The sequence below is a fragment of the Sardina pilchardus genome, chromosome 18 (genome assembly GCF_963854185.1).
Source record: "Sardina pilchardus chromosome 18, fSarPil1.1, whole genome shotgun sequence".
Taxonomy (NCBI): Eukaryota; Metazoa; Chordata; class Actinopteri; order Clupeiformes; family Clupeidae; genus Sardina; species Sardina pilchardus.
In genome coordinates this window covers 14,355,920-14,378,888 of record NC_085011.1, presented here as the reverse complement: position 1 = coordinate 14,378,888, position 22,969 = coordinate 14,355,920, and the positions used below count along the sequence as shown (strand labels likewise).

The window sequence follows — 22,969 nt, the reverse complement described above, 5'->3', positions numbered from 1 at the left end:
TCATATCCACTACAGTTAGACCTCACCACTGCCTTGAATGCTTGGCCAGAATGCTTGGCCCTGGGGTTTCATCAGTAGGCCTACCTTTCTACAGGTGTGTTCAGGCACCATGCAGTCTGCTTAGACTGCTGAAGCTCGCCTACAAAAAGTACCCAAACCCGCCATCTTTGCCCAGATATCTGGGTGTTAATTGAAGCTATGGATAGTTGCATTGCATTGCTACCTCTGGGATAGCAAAATTCACAGTGTCCACTAGAAGGCAGAGAACAAAAGTGTGTGGAGCAAAACGTCTGCATTTCTGATTTCTTTGTCCCCACAACTGCGGCCCGCCAGGGACTTTAATGCGGCCCGCCGAGCATGTATTAGTTTATTATAGATATGGCCCGCCACACTTATCATTGGCTGTTCGCTATCTCTTTCCAGCAACGACGTTGTGGTTAACATTACTGCAAACTGCTTAACACTCTTCTTAGAGAACTTTTACAATGTCAATATCAAAACAGCATGTTACACAGAGATGATACTCTTTGAAATCTCTATTGCAGCAAATCTAATTTGCGTTATGTTACATACTCATAACGTAATTGGGAACGCCTTTGAGCGCGCACGAAAGGGAGAGAGCGCGCCAGCTGGCTTGTCATTGTTGATAACTGATATCTCCTTTTTATAAGAAACGTAATGTTTAAAAGAAAAACGCGAAGACAATAGTAGTTTCACTACTGAGCAATGTTGAGAGGGCACAGCAACCTGAGTGGAGCCGGCAAGAGTCTTAAAGTGACAGTGCACCATTTAAATGAATTAAACAGCATCATATTAACCGTATTTCTTAACAAATTAATTTTCTACAACAAAATGACCTTGTCATTATTATCTTTTAAATAATTATATACGTTATGTATACTGCATTGTGTACATGTCCAATGGGGTGGGAGGGGGGTTATGGCCCACCGGTCAATTTCCAAGACCCAATGTGGCCCTTGAGCCAAAAAGTTTGGACACCCCTGTATTAAACCCTATGGACACACACACAGAGAGAGAAGTACACAAACACAGAAGCAAGCACACACACACACACACACACACACACGCACTGAAGGAGTTGCTAGTGTAGGGGATAGAGACAAATTGACAAATGTGATTTATTTATGCAGATAATCTGCAGGACTGAGCAAGGCCACATTTTGTACTGCTATGCAATGCATGCAGTTTTCTTTGTAGCCATGTTTTCTTTTATAATTGTACTGTTCTGTGATGCTTTATAAAAGTAATGTGTTTTACCCGATCAGACGTGATTTCATAAAAGAATGGAACACATTTTACAAATTCTGTCTTCGATCAAAACAAATTATTTAATAAAGCAATTAAGATTCTCTTACAGAGTGCCAGCGTGACCCAGAGTGCATTAGCCTATCTGTGCTGGTAAACAGCTTAATTATGCAAAAAGTTAAATAAAATGAAAACTATTATTACACTTCAGAATTGGTTAGGCTCCTGTCTCGCATACAGTATATCTAAACAAATGATATGTTTATCATTCAATCTTCAATTCTATATAGATTAATAAATCTACTTTCAAGTACATCTGTTCAACCCATTTGTGTTCCCCCGAAGTGCTCTTCTTCATTTACTTCTTATAGTAAAACCATTTATCAACTGTAATGAGAAACATACAAAGTCAGTTCAATAATATTAAAAAAAAAAACAAAATACAAAACACCACATGAGAAAAAAGTGCTTTATATCAACTGTAAATTTACCTGAACATGGAATGGGTTCTTCTTTTCCACAGGGGGAAGTCTGCAAGGGAACAAACACAGAGAAATAATTGTTATACATCTACCCATCTACTCATCTACCTACCTACCTACCTACCTACCTACCGGTCTCTTCATACAGCCAGATTACTGAACACTGCATGATTCAATGCCCATTCCACCCCATTTGGCTACAATTAGCACAAAACCTGGAGCAAACAGTGTTGTTGGCAAGCAGGTCTGAGCCAGAGGATTTATTGCTTTAGGAGTTTTGATCTACGTGTATGCCCACCTCCCATGTGTGAGATTCAAGTACAGTGTAGAATCATTTCAGTTAAAGTTCAATCAATCAGCAAATTAAACTGTTCCTCATGAGCTTGGTCAAATAACCAACCAGTATCTTATCCAACAGCTTTTGGATAAGCACTTAGTGAATAAGGCGTTTTTATCTAAAACCAACAAGCTAACTGACTACCAACAGACTTACCTTGCAAACACCAACAACGGTACAACAGGTATCAATGGAAGCTATCTAGTGTAACTTTCTAATGAATTTTCACAAAATATTTGGTAACATGTTATTCTCATATTTTTGTACGGTTTCAGGCCTGACCGTACCATCGAAATGAAGGAGGCGGTTTTAAAACTCGCCATCTAGACAAAAATAGTTAGCCTTTTGGGTTGTGTGTGTCCGTGTGTGTCTGTTTGCTCAAAAGAAGAGAAAAGCTAATTGGTCTTACAGCATCAACAACGGCTTGGGCTTCACTGCTGGAGCAACAGTTGGGGCCATCTCCAGAGACACATGTGTTTTTGCTGCAATTAAGAGAGACACAAATAGACATCAACACTGCAGTCTGCGTAAAGATGTTACAAATCAATAACATGGAATATTTTAAAGGTGCAGCGATCACACGTGATTTCAAGCCCATAACATTTTAGATCACATTCAGGAATCATAGATATGTGAAGTAATTTTATGAATATAATGTAAACTTGTCATCCTTAGTGTGTGTACATTTGAATGGTAACACATACTTTCATAAGCCAAGATATGTCCAGCTATGATCTAAGGCACAATTAAAGCGGTAAAAAATGATTGTCTCCTTACCAGCACAGCCCCCCTTCTTTGGGCGCCTGAGAGATGAGATCCTTCCAAAAGCCATTGGTGCTCTTGATTGTCTCAATAGCAAAGTCCTGAAATTTGGCAAAACAAAACAAACCAAGCAAAACGTTTTATAATACAGAAAAAAAAATGTATCTAATGAGTGTATACACAGAGATGACATTATCCATACACATTTAAAGACCTTTTCATTTCCCTAGTTTACAGATAAGGAAATACAAACCTTGTCTTTAAATTCTCCATTGAAGGCAAACTGATTTTCAGGCTTTCCATCAGGCACTTTGTAGCGTCTAAACCAGTCCACTGTATTTTCAAGATAGCCTGGTTTCAGCTTTCGGACGTCGTCAATATCTGGTGCACAGAATAACAAAATCAATGCATAAAGGTGTCAATCTTTATTATATACACATGCTTAAATATCATGTTTAAATATTAGAACAACTTAGAGGCATTAGATGCATACTGTACATTACTTCATACAGTGGTCTGAAAAGGTCACTGATATTGACTTACTGTTGAAGTCCTTTGCCTCAGGGTCATCAACATTGATTGCAATTACTTTCCAATCCGTTTCCCCTTCATCAATCATTGCCAACACACCCAACACCTTAACTTTGATGACTTCCCCTCTCGAGCATACCTAAAATGTTTGAGGCAATGACATTTTATCTCCAAGAAAGTTGCACAGTAAAATTTTCTCTAACTGACTACTGATGAAAACTGGTGTATACCAGCGTTATTTGCGTCAAATCTGTGACAATTAAATCAAAATATTATCTCTTACTAGTGTGTTTATGGTGAAAATCTGAGGGTGCATTATTACCTTGCTGCCAATTTCACAGACATCAATTGGATCATTGTCACCACAACATCCGGTATCTTTATCTTTGTGCCCTGGGTCTTCCCATGTCTAGTAGTGGGACAAAAAGTCATCAGAAGAAAGACAAGGTGGAAAAGTGCCATTGATGCATGTGGGTGGTGGTGGTGTGTGTGTGTGTGTGTGTGTGTGTGTGTGTGTGTGTGTGTGTGTGTGTGTGTGTGTGTGTTTGTTCCATGAGTTTATTTCCAAAAATGTTTGCATTTCATTAACATTATTACATGATGCCATCCACAGATGACCCATTCAGTTGGAACCTTTTGTCTAGCCGTTCAATACCTGAGGGATGGCTCCATAATTCCAGATGTATCCTTTGTGAGGGAAGACGTTGGCCACGTACCGCAGATTTCCCTTCTTCACATCTTGTTTAATTGGGTTGAGAGGATCTTTGGTGGCAATCTGAGAAGTTTATCAATTTATTTGTTTATTTGACCCCAATCTGCATAACAAGATCCAGGTAAGAAAATCAATCCTACCTGACACATCTGCACAACTACTTCTAGGGCATAAAATGAAACTGGACTAATATTAACAACCCTTAGAAACACAAAAGGACTCCAACTACTAACCAATATCCATTATCAGCTTGTTAATAGTTGCAATAACATCTCATTAAATAAGAAACAGGTGATAAAATAAAATAGTTCAGGTTTCAGTTTCTCACACCAAACCGAAGTAAGGATGAAGGCTGCCATGTAAGATGATAAGACGTTCACCTTGAACCAAAGCACATACTGTAGCCAGGACAATAGGCTTCAGGACCAGTCTGAGGGTCCTTGAGTGTTTCAACTAGTCTCAACTTGGTCTGATGACACCTGAAGGTGGCAGGTCAGACACTTCCCTTCCAATGCAACGGAGCTGGAGAGCATCTGCCCCGTAGAATGGGAGATATCCTAAGAATGCCTCAATATCAGGGGTTTGGGGTGCTCGCTAGCCTGGCTAGCACCTACTGTACCACTTCTCAAATGAGACGTGGTCTGGCAACCAGACGTTCATTTTCTCATACTTGAAAAAGTGCCCAGATTCGTTCATTGGGGGTGCTTGTATATTCATATTCATACAAATTCTCCAAAACCATGCACCAATACCACATCGTCATGGCACTTCAAAAAAGCCATGGGTAAGGTTTCCGATTATTTTTGGAAAATAGCTCAGTTGTAAATTTCATGTTATATTCATATTATTTATATTTTCTTTGTAATCACCAGTGCATCTGCTGAAAACAAAACCAGTTCTCAAATGCAGTGTACTTTGATAGTAATTGTCATCTTAATGGTAAACTACCTTATTACCAGTCAGATGATCTCAAATGCAAGTATCATATTCAGTCTGAAATCAGGGGCGTCTGCATCCTAGCTGTGAATATTACCATTGGAAGTGTGCAGACATCCATCACTGTAGCTCACCAGTTGCACAACAGAAGCAGCAATCTTTTCAGAGCAATAAACACCACTGGGAAGATCATCGGTGGGCCAGTTATCAATCACCACTACCACCACCACCACCACCACGCGCTGGCTACACAGACCCGCAGAGATGAATCCCATTTCTTTAACCTCCTGTCCTCAGGAAGGAAGGAAGCAAGTGAAAACTACCAGAACAATGTACTCACGCCCCCCGAAACTCCGTCACCCCCCAGGCAGTCGAGCTGCTAAATTCCCACGCCTTCAACCCTTCCATACCAGTTTGTCACAATCCACCGCACCCTACAGTGCTCTGCACAACCGCAGACAAGAACTCTGATCTCTGAACCTCGCTTACACTACGACAGGCTGCTCCTGAATAATACTTTGGACTGAATGTGTTTATCTTGTATCCAGTACTGATAACCATGTGGTGTAAAATGTGTGCTGCCTGGCTACTTTTACATTTAGCATGTATCTTCGTTCTTGTAATATGTATTCATCTTTTAGGGCTGAAATGATTACTCAAGTAACTTGAATAAATTGATTACAAAAAATTCTCCGCCTACAGGCTTCATTTAATTCCTATCACTTGCGTTATGTGGTGGCCTGCTCAGCTCAGGTATTATTGCTTCATACTGACTGTTACTACTGACACACCAATTTCAGAATTAATCATTTCAAACTTTAAAAAAAGATAAGGTGCATTGTGTCCACTGCAAAGCAGAACTGGCGCACCACAACAGCACATCAACTTAATTCAGATTCAAAATCTGAGCCGAAAGCATCCAGTTGTTAGCAGTAGCTCACCAAGCGTAGCAGACACCCTTTTTTCCCCCCATGTTACCTCAGTCCATTTTAGGCCAAGATAAGACGGTGTGGTATTTTCTGTATCATGTCTCAATACAATTGTTATGCTACTCAACTTTTTAATTCAGTGAATTCAATTGATTGGACATTAACTGGAAGGGTAAGAACGTTTCTACAATTCTCAGGGCTGAAAATACTGTAGATACAAGAGAGAAAAACAAACAATGAGGTCTAAGTAACTTCCAGCAAAACTAAGACATGTGTTGTTGCACTCATCTGGGGAAGGCTGCAAAAAAAAACCTTCTGTTGTACTGAAAGTTGCCAAGAGCTCTGTGACCTCCATAACTGTTAAATGGCAGAAGTATAGGACTATCCACTTCCTAGAGCTGCCTACCCAGGCAAATTGAGCAATCGAGGGAAAGGGCTTTAGCAAGAGAGGTGACCTGAAGGTCACTCTGAGCTCAAGCGATCCTGTGTAAAGACGGGAGAGATCATCATCATCACTGCCACAAAACCCAGATCATTGGAGTTTTCAGAGTGAAAAAGCACCTGAAGAACTCTTTAGACAGTGAGAGAAGATTCCCTGGACTGATGAAACCAAGATGGAACTGCTGGCCTCACGTTGGAGCCACGTCTGTAAAAAACACAGGCACTGTCCATACAACCCAACAGTGACACATGGTGGTGACTGAATCATGCTACAGGGGTATTTTTTAGCAGCAGAGACTGAGCATCAGGATTGAGGAAAAACTCTGAGCGCGAGAATACCCGAATACAACCTGGCCCAAAGTCTCCATGCCCAAACCAGAGGACACAGATGGGCAACAGTGCCTTATTCATGTCACCGGAGATGGTTTTGTTTACAAAAGAAAAAGGCTGTTGGCTAGAGAAGCTAGCCTACATGTTTACATTTTGTAAGAGTATCTGTTGTGCAGTGTGATAATTAAAACAAGGGAGAAAAAAACACCCAGAAAACAGCAATTGATGCATTTGTCTAGAAGAGGGATGTTTGTAGCTGTACTACCCACAGGATCCACATATTTCATTGCTCTGATTGGTTAGGTCTATCCAATTGTGTGCAGAGGCATTTTCCCCTGTATCAGTTGTCACATGCCCCAAAATCAAAAGCCAATGGACTGATATCTGTCAGGTAATGCCAGGCTATTCATCCTATCAATGTGATTACTACTGATACGGTATTAAAGATACACTTACCTCCATCTTGGCATTTGTCCATCTTGGTACCTCAATGACTACATGGAAAATATTCTACAGACAAAGTGATGTGGGTTAAGGCCTTGTATTCAGCACAGCAAGCACAGCAAACACTTCAAAGAATACAATGACTTTTTGTGCCATAAAGGCCTACGGCTTAATGTTGGTTAAATGGGGGATAGGTAAGCTACATCACATCCCTTATAATGTCCGTGGCTTTATTCAATAAGGTCAATATTATCATAAATGATAAGAAAGTAGACAATCTACTGGTTATATCAGTTATATTATAATACTGGGAAGGTTTATTACCATTCCCTATAACATGACCTCTTATCTAAAGATTTCAATATGGTCTATTGGCAGACATGGTCAATGTCATTAGGTGGTAAATAAAACAAGCACTTGAGTGTTGTTTTAAAGTAGGCTACTAAAAGATTTTCCGTCAGCTTCTTAAGAAGAAAAGTCAATTTAAACACATGAACCTGTACCTGGCTTTCATCAGCATAGAGAGGTATGTCATGGAATGGCGAGATGTACTTCCCTTCAGAGTTTTCTATAAAACAGGTAAATTATATCAGTCACCTTACGTTCGACCCTCAATCTGAGTGAGCCTGTAGCCAACCGTGACGTAGACCTTCAGTGATTAGGCATTATTCAATATTCTTGGTGAGCTTTCATTTAGACCACTGGAATAACTGCAAAGTGTGTGCACCATACATGGACATGTCGACATGAAATGTCTGCCGTTGCTTTAGAATTTCGAAAAGAACTTTCTCATCTTGAAACTGAAAGTTAAGGTGCAGTTTCTGCTGCAAATTAAAATGATAACATCGCCACTTCCTTCCTTGACTCGTCAAGGAACACAGGCGTCCACATCACCCTATCCCATCTGAACTGGACGGGCAACATCTCAGCATATCGCTGAAGAAAACATGCTTATCCTTGAATTATCAACTAAGGCACACTGAACGCCCAGATGCAATATGCGCCCAAATCTCTATGGTTATTTACTGATTTGAACATGATTTTCACTATAATGAATGACACGTGGAAACTTAACATTACGGCCCATCAGTAGGCTATTGGCTACTCACGAATCAAATCTCGATTCACTGTAAAATGGTTCTACTTACTGAAAAACAATCTGAAACTTAGGGTGTTTGGATTTCCTCTCTCTTCGACTGTGAAACTCATAGTGTTAGCTTTATTGCTGTTTTCAGACTACCAACTGGTAAATGATGTGAGCGTACCAGGAGCGTACACGGCTGCACTTGGCTTTGAAAGAACCTAAGACCGCATGCGCAGTTGTGAAAGAGGAAGAGGCGTGCACTTGCATCAACCTATCTTTTAGGGCTTCAACCTTTTAGGTCTATGGCTTCAACGGATACATTGTAGGCCTATCCCTCATTTTATGATATGATTGGAAATAATTTTAGACATTTGTGTCTAATAATACCGTGGTGTTTATTGTCACAAACTCATTGCCAGTTATCAAAATATATTGCAGGGCTACATTCAGATAATTTAGCAATATGTTAACAGCGTGAAATTGTATTTACGAGTAGTGCACACAACGTTTCAAATGATAAAGGTATGCTTTACATTTAGTATTAAAAAGTACTTGTTGAAGACGGCAAATTCAACACTGGAAGCCTCAGCTAATGACCTCATATCCTCTACGCAGACGCTTCGCTTCCTGCCTGGTGGAGGGAGGGGACCGTGCTGAAGGCTGGGTTAGCGAGCTGAGCAACAAGGGAGGCTTTTGGAGAGAAACGAGAGAGGGGGACGGGTCCGGGATACCACTTCCCGCAAGATAGCCTAACATCTTTAGTTTGCTATTATTTGTTTTGTGATTGTTCGATGCAATGTCGACCAGTCGTCATTTTAGTGAGAGCCGGGCCATCCCGACCAGGACGGTGCTGATCAACGACACAACGCAGCTACCTCATGATTATTGCACCACCCCTGGAGGCACTTTATTTTCCACCACTCCGGGAGGTAATGCAAACATATGGTGCATTTGATATGTCGGAGAACCGGGGAGCGTTGGTTGTCGATTGTTAAGCTTACTTAAATAGTCTGTTGGATCACAACTATGTGGCCTGTCTCTTATCCAACAACCCGAGCTTCGTTCAAAACAAAAACAAAGCATTATTGCGCCGCCTATGCTGTCGGTTTGAAGAACCTGATTGGCCAAGCATCAACGCAGTGATTGAGAAGCTTGTTTGTTACATTATTACAATGAAATTGATGACAGTCTGATATATATTAAGCCTGTCATACCACCATTCCTCTCAGCAGTTTTGTGTCGATAAATGGCCCTGTAGTAGTAGGCTATAGGCCTATCTATGCCTGTCATATTAAGTTGGCAATAGATCGACATTTGCAGGTGACATTTGTCAGGTTTTGTGAAACCAGTTACAGTTAACATTAAAGGCATACTCCAGCACAATTTGTGTTCTTAACCAACTAAACCAGCAATACCGGATACTGTATTACGTCATTATCTACTCAGCTAGAACATGTTTATTATTTTGCTCTTTCTGCCTACAGCCCTCACAACGTGTGCAGTGAGGAACACTCGCGCTGTTCTTTGCATTCTCTTCTAGATATGTTGATTTGAATAGGCTAGTGATGACATCTTAGCAAATCAAATCTTGGGTTTTAAAAATTAAATGATATTGGATGAGGTAATGAGTTAATTGTCCACAAGCCTGCTGAACTTTGACCATAAAATCAAACATTGAGTTTTTATAGCCAAATGAATGCAACCTCTCCCCATTTCCTCCACTAGCTCTGCATGTATGTCTGTATGAATTTTGTAGCCTAGGTAGCCTATGCTAGCATGCCTCTCTGATGTAAAGGTCTAGGCCTACATCTTTCTATGTTGCTGGCCTCACATACAGTAGTCCCTCAACCCCCCTTGTGTGGTTCTGCCCAAAGTTCCATCTTTCAAGGGACTTTTTTGTTTATTGCCTTTGTATTTGCTTGTTTGCTTTCTTGCCAGTGGTTGCTCAGGATCAAGGTTCATACGCAAGCTGAGCTCTAAAAAGCACCTTTGTATAATAAGGTGCTATAATATGAATAAAACTTAATTAAACTGAATTGCATTATTAAGATAGTAGAGTTCGCAGTAGCTATACCATAGCAAGCAAATGATAAAACTAGGCAGGACTGACCACAATTATCTAGAGTAGAAACAAGTATGCCTGACATATTGTAGCTGTTTAGGTGCTACAGACATTATAGTGTTGGCTGTGTTGGCTTACAGTAACCTATCTTTTAACTGGGGGCAGATATTAATATTGCTAATCTCTGAATGTTGATGTGACAGAAAAACTAGCTAGCCACATGGAGTTATCCAGACCAATCCCTGCACAACAAGTCATACATTTTATTGGTTAGACATTTTGTCATTTTCTAATGAAATAGCACAGCCAAGAGACTATGCATAGCAGTGAACTGTTTGATTGACAATGTTTTTCTGAGGGAAAAGGGCAACACAAGCATGTACTTGTATTTGCACCTCAGACAAACCTCTTTGACATTTTAAATTGCACCTCAGGCAATCGCCCATTTTGCCTGTGCCACACGTCACTCTTAGATGACAAGATTTCAGAGACAGTCCGATCAGCTTAGTGCACAGATTTCACACTTACATCATTTGAATAGAGGGTCCCCTCCACATTCATATCCCAATATGTTGCATAAAATCCAGACACACATATATATCCACAGTCATTTTCCTAAAAACACACACACACTACATGTTATATATAACTAGAAGAATATCCTGCATATTATTGATATAGGTTATTTAAATATAGTTTTATATTACCCCTTAAAAGTTAACTATAGGAAAACATTAAAGCTGGGGGAGGGGAGTGAAAGCTAATACATAATTCCCATGACTTGATTGACTTGATCCTTGATTAATCGGAGAACAGAACAATACTAGAAATGCAATTCCAGAGGAATTACACGAGGGGATGCAATCTGCTGGGTAGACTTTTATTTGGACACACAGGAAACACTTCTATACTATGTGTAGTTCAGGGAGAGCCAGATTGTATGCTTAAAGGCAAAGATTCTATAGTGGAGCTCTGTTCTAGAATCTTTGCTTAAAAGTGACAGTTGGATTCACAGGGCAGTGTTCTAACTAGACTGGGAACTGAGAGTTCTGGCCCATTATGACATCACATTCTCCATTAAAGTCTATGGGGGAAAAATACACTTTTAATTACAAATATCTCAAAAAGTATAAACTTCTCTAAAATGTCAAATAGATTGTCTAGTAGATATTTGGAAGATCTACAGAACGGTGTTTCAACCAAGTTTGTACGTTAAGCGGTTCGGGCTGAATAGCGCGCACAAAAAGGTAAAAAGAATAATAATAATAACTAGAAATGCAATTCCCGAGGAATTACACGAGGGGATGCAATCTGTTGGGTAGACTTTTATTTTGACACACAGGAAACACTTCAATAGGATATGTAGTTCAGGGAGAGCCAGATTGTATGCTTAAAGGCAAACATTCTAAAGTGGAACTCTGTTCTAGAATCTTTGATTAAAAGTGACAGTTGGATTCACAGGGCAGTGTTCTAACTAGACTGGGAACTGAGAGTTCTGGCCCATTATGACATCACATTCTCCATTAAAGTCAATGGGGGGAAAATACACTTTTAATTACAAATATCTCAAAAAGTATAAACTTCTCAAAAATGTCAAATAGATTGTCTAGTAGATATTTGGAAGATCTACTGAACGGTGTTTCAACCAAGTTTGTACGTTAAGCGGTTCGGGCTGAATAGCGCGCACAAAAAGGTAAAAAGAATAATAAGAAGAAGAAGCGACCGGATTTCAATAGAGGGGATGCATCCCCTCTAACTAGAAAAGCATTTCCTGAAGGAAATACCCGTGCATGGAAAGTCATTGCAAGGATTATGCTAGGGTAGGCTACTTAAAGTGATTACTAAGATGTTGCTAGGTTAATTAAAGTGGTTACTATTCTATAAAAAGTGGTTACTAGGTTGGTTGCTAGGGAAATCACATTGGTTGCTAGGGTGGTTGCCAGGGTGTCATTATGGAAGTGGTTGCTAGGTTGTTACTAAGTAATTATAGTGGTTGCTTTGCTATAAAAAGTGTTATTTTAAATATAGTTTTGAAAAGTTATCAAAATTGTGAGAAATAGAGAGAGTGATAGAGAAAGTGAGAGGAAGTGAAGAAAAAGAAGTGAAAGAAAGTGGAGATGACAAGTGAGCTATCCAGTTCAATAGAGAGACACACAGAGAAGAAGTTCCATTGAAGTTGCTGAAGTCAGTGAGAGAACACTGGCAAAGTTGATTCCATTCTATTTCTTTAAAAGCTAATTATGATGTCACAAAGCCAATGTTAAGTCTATGGCAAAATTAAGTTTAGTATTTATTTAATATTTAAAAAAGTTAGAGTCGTAGAAATATGAAAAGTAATAGGCCGAAACTTTGATGCAAGAGCTACGTGACAACGTTTGAACCAAGTTCCTACGATAAGCGGTTAGAGTCAAATTAGGGCCTGGAAGAATAATAGGGTCATTCCACGCCAAATCAACCAGAGCCCACGCACTTGCGTCTCAAAAAAATCTGAAAAAAATACCATGTGTGCCTATGTTACCCAGGAGACACTCTGTAAAATGTTTTTGTGCTAAGATCAATACTTTTCAAGTAACAGCCAGTTTTACAGGGGGAGGGGGGTGTCAAATTTGTTCTGCCTCTTTTTTCTGTGAAAGTTCACAAGCTCATTGCTCAAGAACTGGAATCTGTAGGAGGCTCAAATTTTGCAGGCTGGTGCATAAATAGGAATAGTATGCAGTAAAATCACCACGAGTAGTCTGGATGATCCTGCATGGTCATAGCAGTCCCTCAAAGTTGATCAAAATTTTATTGGAGTTTTTGGCTGGGTTCTGTTTAGGCCTTCAGAAGGCCTAAACAGAACTCATTTTTACTCAACATAGACTCTTGGGTTTTTTTTCTTATTGAGATAAGTAGAAACACTCTCCGAAAAAGCAATGAAGAGAAAAGAAAATCCATCAGGGACTGAACAGCAGACCTCACAAGTTTGAAAAATAAATTTGGATCTCATATTCAGAGCACCTTAACACCTTGTGGGAATATGCAAAGATTTTTTTAATATTTTTTTCTATAATCTGCATTACCTCTTCTTTTTAAAAACACCAATTTGACTTGTCTTATGCAAATCTTTCTTTTTCATTTCCCACCCTGAACAAGGGCAAAATGCACCATAGAGATCTATTGAGAGATTTGTTTTGTATAGAGTAACCACTAGGTGCCACTAAAATCACTGAATCACTGAAATTGCCGGGTGGGGACAAAACATATTGATCTCAATGGTGCATTTTGTCCATGTTTAGGGTGGAAAATGAAAAAGAAAGATTTGCATAAGACAAGTCAAATTGGTGTTTTTAAAAAGAAGAGGTAATGCAGATTAACAAAAAAAAAATCAAAAAAATCTTTGTATATTCCCACAAGGTGTTAGGGTGCTCTGAATATGAGATCCAAAATTATTTTTCAAACTTGTGAGGTCTGCTGTTCAGTCCCTGATGGATTTTCTTTTCTCTTCATTGCTTTTTCGGAAAGTGTTTCTACTGATCTCAATAAGAGAAAAAAAAATCAAGAGCCTATTTTGAGTAAAAATATGTCTTCTGTAAGCCTAAACAGAGCCCAGCCAAGAACTCCAATAAAATTTTGATCAACTTTGAGGGACTGCTATGACCATGCAGGATCATCCAGACTACTCGTGGTGATTTTACTGCATACTATTCCTATTTATGCACCAGCCTGCAAAATTTGAGCCTCCTACAGATTCTAGTTCTTGAGCAATGAGCTTGTGAACTTTGACAAAAAAAAGAGGCAGAACAAATTTGACACCCCCCTCCCCCTGTAAAACTGGCTGTTACTTGAAAAGTATTGATCTTAGCACAAAAACATTTTACAGAGTGTCTCCTGGGTAACATAGGCACACATGGTATTTTTTTCAGATTTTTTTGAGACGCAAGTGCGTGGGCTCTGGTTGATTTGGCGTGGAATGACCCAATAATAAAAAGAAAAATAATAAAAAGAAAAAGCCTAGGAATAACAATACAGTGCATTTCCATGCACTGTAATTATAATAATAAGAAGCGACCGGATTTCAATAGAGGGGATGCATCCCCTCTAAAAAATGGTTGATGATTGAAGTGGAATGTCCCTTATTGTAGGTCTACAGCTCAGCTCAGCTATAGTTCCACTCTTAGTTTTATGCCCTGGAGCTGAGCCCAGCTGAAGTGAGGACTGTGGGCCATTTGCATACACTAAGACGAATGGTAATGGTAATTTATCACTCACTCCAGGCCTGCAGAATACCTCCCTGAGAGCCAACTTAAGTATACTGTTTCTAGGCAACAGGTATTGGGACACAGAAAATCCTTGAATTGCATTTTGATGGCAGTGTATGGAATCTGTTACTTGTATTCTTCAGAACGAGGCAAAGGCGTTCAATTTTGAATCCCCATGTTTGTTGTCAAGTGATTACTGTCCAAGAGTCAAATTGCAATGGAATAACAGCTTTCTCTGAATGCATATGGGTAATTGCTTGAAATTGGTCTGTCATAATGAGGCTCTGTGTAGAGTTTGAATATCTTGAACACAGCATTGTGTTGTCGGAAGAACTGACTTGTATGTATTTGATACAGTGCCTCTTAAAGCAACACCAAAGCACTTTTCCTCTTATCGCACGCACACTATTTGTTTATCCAGCGCTGGCTTTGCAAATAACAATGTCAACAGACAAGGTAGATCATGTTGCATGATTTTATGAAAGTATCATGTATTGTGACATCGAAGCAAGTCCAATTTGTAGTTTCTTATGTCTCATTCAATCGAACTACAGATCCGCAACCCGATCTAGTAAACTTACATAGAGCGAATAGCCGATAGAGGACTGCGAAACGAATGCAGGAGTGCCGTTCATCCTGTTACAAGTTGATGAACCATTGAAATTATGTTGGAAACATTATTTTAAGGTACAAAAACTCTTTAGTGTTGCTTTAAAGTGTAATAGTATTATGACAGTTTAGTAAACAAATAAAGGACTTTTGAAAATGTTGTATAATTTAAATACAATACTGAAATAATTTGATTTGGGCTGTATATTGTGTTTTATTGCAGGAACCCGGATCATCTATGATCGGAAGTTTCTGTTGGATAGACGTAACTCCCCTATAGCCCAGACCCCACCAGCGCACCTGCCCATCATCCCTGGAGTAACCAGCCAAAATGTCCTGAATGAAAATAAGAAGAATGAAGCTAATAACTTTAACAACCGTGACACCAAACCAGGAACAGGTTAGCCTCCACATTTTCTAAAAAAAAACAATTTTTTACTACTTTGGGAAATTCATTTTTATGTGCTCTTACAACCAAAGGTTAGCAGCTGGTAAGAAACGTGCCGATCCAAACCATTTGCCAAGTGGCCTTTCAGTTAAAGACTCTTAAGTTGTTTGACTCGCAATGCATCAGACAAGACGTTGATACTGTTGCATGCAAACAAACTAATGCTAAGTTAGTTACCAGGCAAAATCATGTAGCAAATTTTATGTGCATGACCTCATGCGAACATGGGTGGGTCAGCACACAGAGGAGGACGTTCTCAGTAGTCTGACCATTCCTGTGAAACTTGTTTAAAAGTGGGCAGCCGTGGTGTACTGGTTAGGGCTTCCGGAGGGTTGCCGGTTCGATCCCCGACCAGTCCACCACGGCTGAAGTGCCCTTGAGCAAGGCACCTAACCCCTCACTGCTCCCCGAGCACCGCTGGTTGGGCAGGCAGCTCACTGCTCTGGGTTAGTGTGTGATTCACCTCACTGTGTGTGTGCTGTGTGTGTTCACTAATTCGGTGAAATTGGGTTAAATGCAGAGAAACGAATTTCCCTCACGGGATCAAAAAAGTATATATTCTATTCTATTCTAGACTGACCATATCTGTGAAACTTGTTTAAAAAAACATTGACTAGCCTCCACCATGTTCCACTAAATGCTAACAAGTCCTGCTAACTGAACCGATTTCTGTCCCAAGTGTCTTATTTCAATCAAATGTGAGTGTCTGTGTCACTGTGTCTTACATTAGGGCCTCAACATCAATGATATTGTCTTTCAGGTGAGGATGCTCAGTTTGAGATGGACATCTAAGCAAAGGAGAAACTAGATGAAGAAATAAGAAGAACTAACCTGGCACATGTGTGCCAGTGGCTTGGCTTGTAGAAACCAATGTCATAAGCCCTCTCAGCCATCTCCTTTTGCTCTCTCTCTTTAGCTGCTGGGTTCTTTATCACCCATGGGGATTACAGTTGACTTCAGTCAGGTTGCCGCAGCCCAGGAAAACTAATGTAGATGTTGCCTTCATCTGGTTAGATTTCAGGGGCTCTGCAGAAAACCTGTTTCATGGCCACAAACTAAAGGAATAGGTGACAAGGTGACAGAAGTGCCCAGAAGTAACATATTCAAGAGGGGGGGGGGGAATCTGAAACAGAATCAGTTTTACTATCAGGATGCATTTTATTGCTAGATAACTCTTTGGCTACTCACATTGTCTGTCTAATCCATGAAGAATGAATGAGTTGAGTGGACATTTATGGTACACGATATGGATTGCCACATGAACAAATTCGGATTGCATCCAAAAAAAACAAACAAACAAAAAAACCTGAAAACCATACCCTAAAGTATCTACAAGCTATTTGTTGGAGTCTGTTAGGTGTATTTGGTGAATTTGGGAGATCAGCATTAATCAGCTGTTCCTGGTCTATGAACAACAGCAAATTCATTTGTCATTCCAAGCCTATTATGCCCATTACTTGCTGGTGTGAGTTTGACATCAATTTCTAGGAATATTCAGTTATTCATATTTGATTTAAGATGTTGCTCAATGAATCATCTCTATCTCAGCATAAACATACTGTAATTCTACGGGCATTTTTCTCCTTTCATGCGTGTGATATGTACATGTAACTCCAGACAATTCCACTGCGCACCATTCATGCCCTGTTAAGTTCCATGCTGAAATATATGTAGAACAAAGACACTCTGTCAGCCTTTGTATCTAGTCAAATAGAAGTCTTATTTTTTACAGATTGTTTCATAAATTACGGTGAATGTGACCGAAGTCCCACTAGATGTATGATTTGCCTCTATTTTTATGAGATAAATTTAAATTATTGTTATTATTGTTATACTTTAATACCATTCTCACACATAATATACTATCCTAAGTGTCACGGTAAAGTGACCTTTAAATTCATATCTATTCAATCTGAACTGAAGGCACTTCATGAGTGTTGAATTCAGTAGTTGTGTTCCAGTGAGGCACACACTATAGTTAGGAGGCACAAAGAACTGGCCTTAAAATGCACTTGAAGTAAATATGACATTTACAGACTTTACCACACTTATCTGACAAAAGTCTGTCAGTATTCAAAGCCCATTTAAATTAGAATGTCTACTTTAATTCAAACTTTGAATACTGGGTCAGAGGTAGGCAAGCACTGAAATGTTGTCAGGTCATCTGTAGAGATTAATATAATACTGAAAAACCACCAATCAATTGGCAGTTGAAGATCATGAGATTACAACAACAACACACAATAAAAGCTGAATGACCTGACACTCATTAAATTAAAATGATAAAACATTTTTTGTGAAAAACTTGAATTTTATCCAACTCTTCTATATGCATTTTCACCTTTATTACGTCCCATCACCTTTTCAGTGTGAAAATCTATGAAATTAGTTCAAATTGAGTTCCGTTATTTAAATACGGTCAACGGCCAACAGTCATCTTCAAAAAAACAAACAAAAAAACCTGCATCACCTTCTGTGCTTCATTTCATTTGTTTCAATGTTTTCTCAATGTTTTCTCTTCTTGCACTTGTGCTAAGTATCTGTGTCCATGCCTTACTTTACTAAGCTTAGAGGCTGTGAATTTCATCTGTTGACTTATGGCTCCTTTGAATTCCTTTCCAGAATTGTTTGTCTCACCAGGATCTTGTCTTCCTCCTTTGAGGCAAAGATCAAGCCACTGTCGTGTCTGTTATCTGAGAAATTATATTTTTGGAGAACTTTTCTGTGGCCGAATGTTTTTTTTTTCCTGGTTATACTATGAGAGGTGTAATGGGCAGTTGTTTGTTTGGTGAATTATTGAAGCTGCTTGTAGCTCTTGTGTTAAGATTTCTATAAAGGATTTCATTTATGAGCCATTTGACATTTTGGTCAAAAATTGACAAGCCAAACAATATTCAGATTGTTTGTTATTAATCATCGTTAGCCCCTGAAGAAAAAAACAGCCAGCCATGCCGGTGATATTTCAATCTCAATACTATAAATGGGACACCATTACAAAGCAAATAAGGGAATACTTTTCTCTCTTAGTTTGGTAATTGAATGATCACATCATGTCTTTTTGTTTTAAATTCCACTGCTCTCAGTGAATACACTCTAAATCATTCGCTGCCTTCTGTTTTTTTTTTGGTCAGAAATATCATTGATGGATTTTTGAACCATACTAGGGCACCGTAAAGTCCAAAAGATTTTGTATGTTGCATATGAGATTGAAAAAAAAAGATATTTGTTTTTGTTCAAATCCCTGAATTATCTTTTATTTTTCAATGAAATGCCAATGCCATTGGACACTGTAACAGCAAGATCAATAAAGTTCCTTCATAAAAACTACCCTTATGTTTTAAAGTCTTCTTTTGAGGCATTGCTGCCTTAGTCATGTGGAGATCGATGATTCAGTTTTTCAATTTTTCCAATAACACTTTACCTTTCATACTTAAGACTCCTGTTGTGTTTAGGTCTGCTGTTCAGGATTGGTTTTCAATGTCAAATGGATCATGGAATTATTTTTTTCCAATTAAAGTCCCTGGCCTTGGCCATTTTTTTGTCTCTATGACTATGTTTGTTTAATTTGAGTGAATCCACTCAATGTCTGGTGAGAACCTGAATGTCACTCTTGTTAATAGATGTGATAAAGTCAGTTTAACGCAATGTCATAATAGTGTAAAATAGAGAATGGATTCTCTGCCACTGCCGATGCACCCCTGTAAGCCATGGCAGTGCACTATGTAACGGCACAGGAAGGAGCAAGACCCTTTATGTTGGTTTTGGATTAATTGGGTACCCCTTGCTAAATTGGTACCCAGTCTGTTGAAAATATTAGCAGAAATTGTGTTACTTTGAATCCAATATGGTTCCAATGAACCAATAATGTGGCTCCCAATATAGTTCCAATGAACCAATAATGTGGCTCCCAATATAGTTCCAATGAACCAATAATGTGGGTCCCAATATGGTTCCAATGAACCAATAATGTGGCTCCCAATATGGTTCCAATGAACCAATAATGTGGGTCCAACAGACCTGTGAACCACGGGGGGTTCAGCTTGTATCGTGATGTACTGTAGGCCTACCTATGGAGGTTTGTGGCATAATTACAGTAGTCACTGCCCTGTGCTGTAGGTTTCAAATACAGTTATAGTTTATATATTCAAATACAGTTTTATATACCGGTATATATATATATATATAATTTAAGATACAACCCTACAAGTATAAGTGAAACTGGGAACTGGTGCGTTTAAAGGTTATTTTCCTCTGAGTCATTTCGGTCCCTTTGAGCTTGGCATTATCAAACTATATGAAGGACTTGTGTGAAGAGTGACCGGTTGCTTGGAAACCCATGGCAACAGGCTGTGCTCACTGGAAAACTGTCTGTGGGCCTAGCTGGAGCACGCAGTCCTTTTGTTACATGAAATACATAGCCTCTTGGAAAGCAGTTCAATTGATGCCATAAATGTCTTGCGAGGTTACTAATGTTTCACAGAGTGTTTGCTATATTGAAAGAGGATTCATGACAAACAGTGATGCACAGGAGTTGGGAGGTAATTTCTATAAATAGCCACTTGTGTAGTATTCAAAATATATGGGAGATGGAGCTACTGCTGAGCTAAAAACGGGCCTACAACCATGCTATACTTGTGGACATAATTTGGTAAGTGCTGACTATTCTATTGCCCACCTTCCCTCTAAAATATAGTGTAGCTGTGTTACAGCAAATAACCATGTTCAAGTTATCTTGCTGTACAAGCATATCAATGCATGCCCCTCTTGTCCCTCTTAACCTATATGGCCTTGATGTCGCCATGGATTATTGTATTTAAAATGATATATCCTTCATGTTGTTGCAAGGAGGTTTTTTTCATTGGAGAGGATAAAGATTTAACACAATTTCAATGGTAAACAATAATCATCTCATATATGACCCTGTCACAACCTGATTTAAATTAGGACTGTGGCTACATGTTTCATTATCATGCAATACCAATATATTCAGTTAAGTAATTAACACCAATATTACATGTGGTAACACTTTCATGATCATGTTCATGTTTAGACACATTCAAATAAATACGCTTGCATGGTTACAACAGACTTGTCATGCAAACTATTGATTTTGAGAGTGGTAGCAGCTTCTGCTGAAGCTCCTGTTTTGTACATGGTCTGTTGCCAGGCGATTGAGTGGGTGATTGACCAGGCATGTGTGTTGTGTGTGTGTGTGTGTGTGTGTGTGTGTGTGTGTGTGTGTGTGTGTGTGTGTGTGTGTGTGTGTGTGTGTGTGTGTGAGTGTGTGTGTGATGGAGAGAGAGAGAGAGGTTCTCCCACACATCCTCTCACAGTCCCAGTCGTCCCTCGTCAGTCTGTGGAAGAGAACACACAACGGTGAGGTGGCTCCCAGAGGCTCCAGCTCTTTTTGCCCCGGTCATCGGCCGCTAGAGGCGTCCAGTCAGTCTGCTGTCCTCAGCATGTCTGCCGGTCCGGTCACAGCCTGTTCTCGGGGCCGGTGGCAGTAGAAGTGATCGGAGCCCACCTGTGAGGAGGGAGGCCAGAGGAGGATGTCTCAGTGAGTCGCCAATTTTACCGGGCACTGCCACTGTTTATCTTCCTCCACCGGCCGGCCGGCCGGCACACCCAAACACAGGACAACTGGATGGTGTGAGACGGAGCAGAGAGACAGGTGATGTGCTACCCCCAATACATTCTTCTCTTTTTCCCTTTCTCTCTCTTTATTTATTGATCTATACATGAACATACTGTTTAAGTCAAGTGAAATGTACTCTGTGAGGGGGAAATCAATCCCACAACAGTGTGAAATAAGACGACAAATAAGATCGAGTGAAAGGCATGGTCTCTGATTTATCATCTTGTTTCTTCACTCTGTTATGACGTGGCAAAAGTGCATGTGGTCTAACAATGCAGTCTTTGTGCAGACCAAACGTGAAGTGAGAACCATAATTCTATCACTGACTATATGTTAATAGGTCCTAAGACCCATAATCTTTTCTACTTACTTTAAAAATATATGATCATGGCCTTTCAAAACTGTAATAAACCAAGGATGTGTAATGTGTCACTTACATCCATGTCAGGACATTTCCCCAGAAGGGACAGCATTGAAAATAAAATTTGACCTTATACTGAAAGTCCACCCTCATAATGAAATCCTTTTCCAGGCCTCTGGTTTCTCATCTGATGACATGGGCTATTTATCAGCTCGCTACATGCATGTGTTGGAGGCTAATAAATAGGGGCTAAAATTGTTCTAATTTGCATGACTGACATAACGCAATTTAGAGCCTAACATTTATTTGTCAGTTAGCTACATGTTGTATTTTTACAAGACACTTAAAGGTGCAATCTGCCATTCTAATGCAGTACACTTTCTGTTAAATTCAGCTAACTGCTGTTCATGGACCTCTAGCTGTCTGTTTTGTGTGTGCTCTCAAAACAATTCTGGTGACTGTACAGTTTTTGCTCTGCAAAAAGAAACCCCATAATGGTTTGGATTTCAATTCCCAATCAACACACATGAGGTGGGTGGAAGGATGTATTGTTTGGCAATTGAATCTTCTACCAGAATCACAAACCGTGATATCTGTGACTTCACAACATCTGGGACTTCCATAGCCTGGTGTGGGGCATTTGGGGGTTGATTTCTGGTGTGCTCCATGAGAAGAAGGCTGTCCCTGTGAACACTTGATCCAACCCACTCTACTGTCTGGCTGCCAGATGTCCCCACAGAGGTTGGACAGGGCTATAAAAGAGAGGGGAGACGTGTAGCGTGAGACAAAGACCACGGAGACAGAGATAATAAAAAAAATATCTATAGAGAGAGAGAGAGAGAGAGAATATACAGAGAGAGGTATAGAAGGAATATCTGGATCATTCTGCATACCATTTTTAGTTACTCAGCTGTTTCCAGTTTATGCTTTAATCTGTCACAGAAATATGGATTATATGAAGACACCTATCATCATCATCTAAAAATTACTGCATTTAGATGTGTTAACAGGACACTGGAAGATGGCTGAAATCAAGAAAAAACAACCAAGACAAAATGAGAGCACAAAGACCTCGTAAGGCTACTTAAGTTTCTAAACTGTAGTTGCTGCAAACAGAAACACTGCAGTGAAATCATTCATCAGTAAAAACAAAAACGTTGGATGTGTTAACTGCTTATCGACCCTCACTTATGCATTGTCAAAGCGGTCCTCTCCTTGCTGCTAGGGTTGTTGCTGTTCTTTTTCTTTCACCCTTCAGTGCGTTCAATGTGGCAGCTCGCTCTGCTGAAGAAGCCCACTCGCATTCGCACTCCCACGGCCCTGCAGTGACTCATAGCTGAGCACGGCACAGTACAGGGGCTC

At 39.7% G+C, this 22,969-nt stretch overlaps 2 protein-coding genes across 2 annotated transcripts; one reads left to right on the top strand and one right to left on the bottom strand.

The window, feature by feature from the left end:
* Positions 1 to 1,330: 1,330 nt before the first annotated feature.
* ppa1b (inorganic pyrophosphatase 1b) lies at positions 1,331 to 8,476 on the bottom strand. Its single transcript, XM_062520422.1, has 11 exons — positions 8,319 to 8,476; positions 7,674 to 7,738; positions 7,183 to 7,236; positions 4,034 to 4,153; positions 3,701 to 3,787; positions 3,391 to 3,517; positions 3,101 to 3,228; positions 2,863 to 2,948; positions 2,495 to 2,567; positions 1,758 to 1,797; positions 1,331 to 1,653 (listed from the first exon to the last, which is right to left on the bottom strand). The coding sequence occupies exons 1-11, from the start codon at positions 8,377 to 8,379 to the stop codon at positions 1,625 to 1,627; spliced, it is 870 nt and encodes a 289-aa protein (XP_062376406.1). The 5' UTR covers positions 8,380 to 8,476; the 3' UTR covers positions 1,331 to 1,624.
* Positions 8,477 to 8,886: 410 nt separating this feature from the next.
* On the top strand, positions 8,887 to 18,938 carry eif4ebp2 (eukaryotic translation initiation factor 4E binding protein 2). The gene is made up of 3 exons (XM_062519140.1): positions 8,887 to 9,183; positions 15,387 to 15,563; positions 16,372 to 18,938. The coding sequence occupies exons 1-3, from the start codon at positions 9,051 to 9,053 to the stop codon at positions 16,401 to 16,403; spliced, it is 342 nt and encodes a 113-aa protein (XP_062375124.1). The 5' UTR covers positions 8,887 to 9,050; the 3' UTR covers positions 16,404 to 18,938.
* Positions 18,939 to 22,969: the final 4,031 nt, after the last annotated feature.

Bases quoted from the DNA above. Each gene is read 5' to 3' on its own strand.
- ppa1b (XM_062520422.1), bottom strand. From the start codon at position 8,379: ATGAGTTTCACAGTCGAAGAGAGAGGAAATCCAAACACCCTAAGTTTC. The intron at 7,237-7,673 runs GTACAGGTTCAT...CTTTGTCTGTAG, and splicing joins TCTATGCTGATGAAAGCCAG to AATATTTTCCATGTAGTCAT. The intron at 3,518-3,700 runs GTAATAATGCAC...CAAACATTTTAG, and splicing joins TCTGTGAAATTGGCAGCAAG to GTATGCTCGAGAGGGGAAGT.
- eif4ebp2 (XM_062519140.1), top strand. From the start codon at position 9,051: ATGTCGACCAGTCGTCATTTTAGTGAGAGCCGGGCCATCCCGACCAGG. The intron at 9,184-15,386 runs GTAATGCAAACA...GTTTTATTGCAG, and splicing joins ATTTTCCACCACTCCGGGAG to GAACCCGGATCATCTATGAT. The intron at 15,564-16,371 runs GTTAGCCTCCAC...ATTGTCTTTCAG, and splicing joins TGACACCAAACCAGGAACAG to GTGAGGATGCTCAGTTTGAG.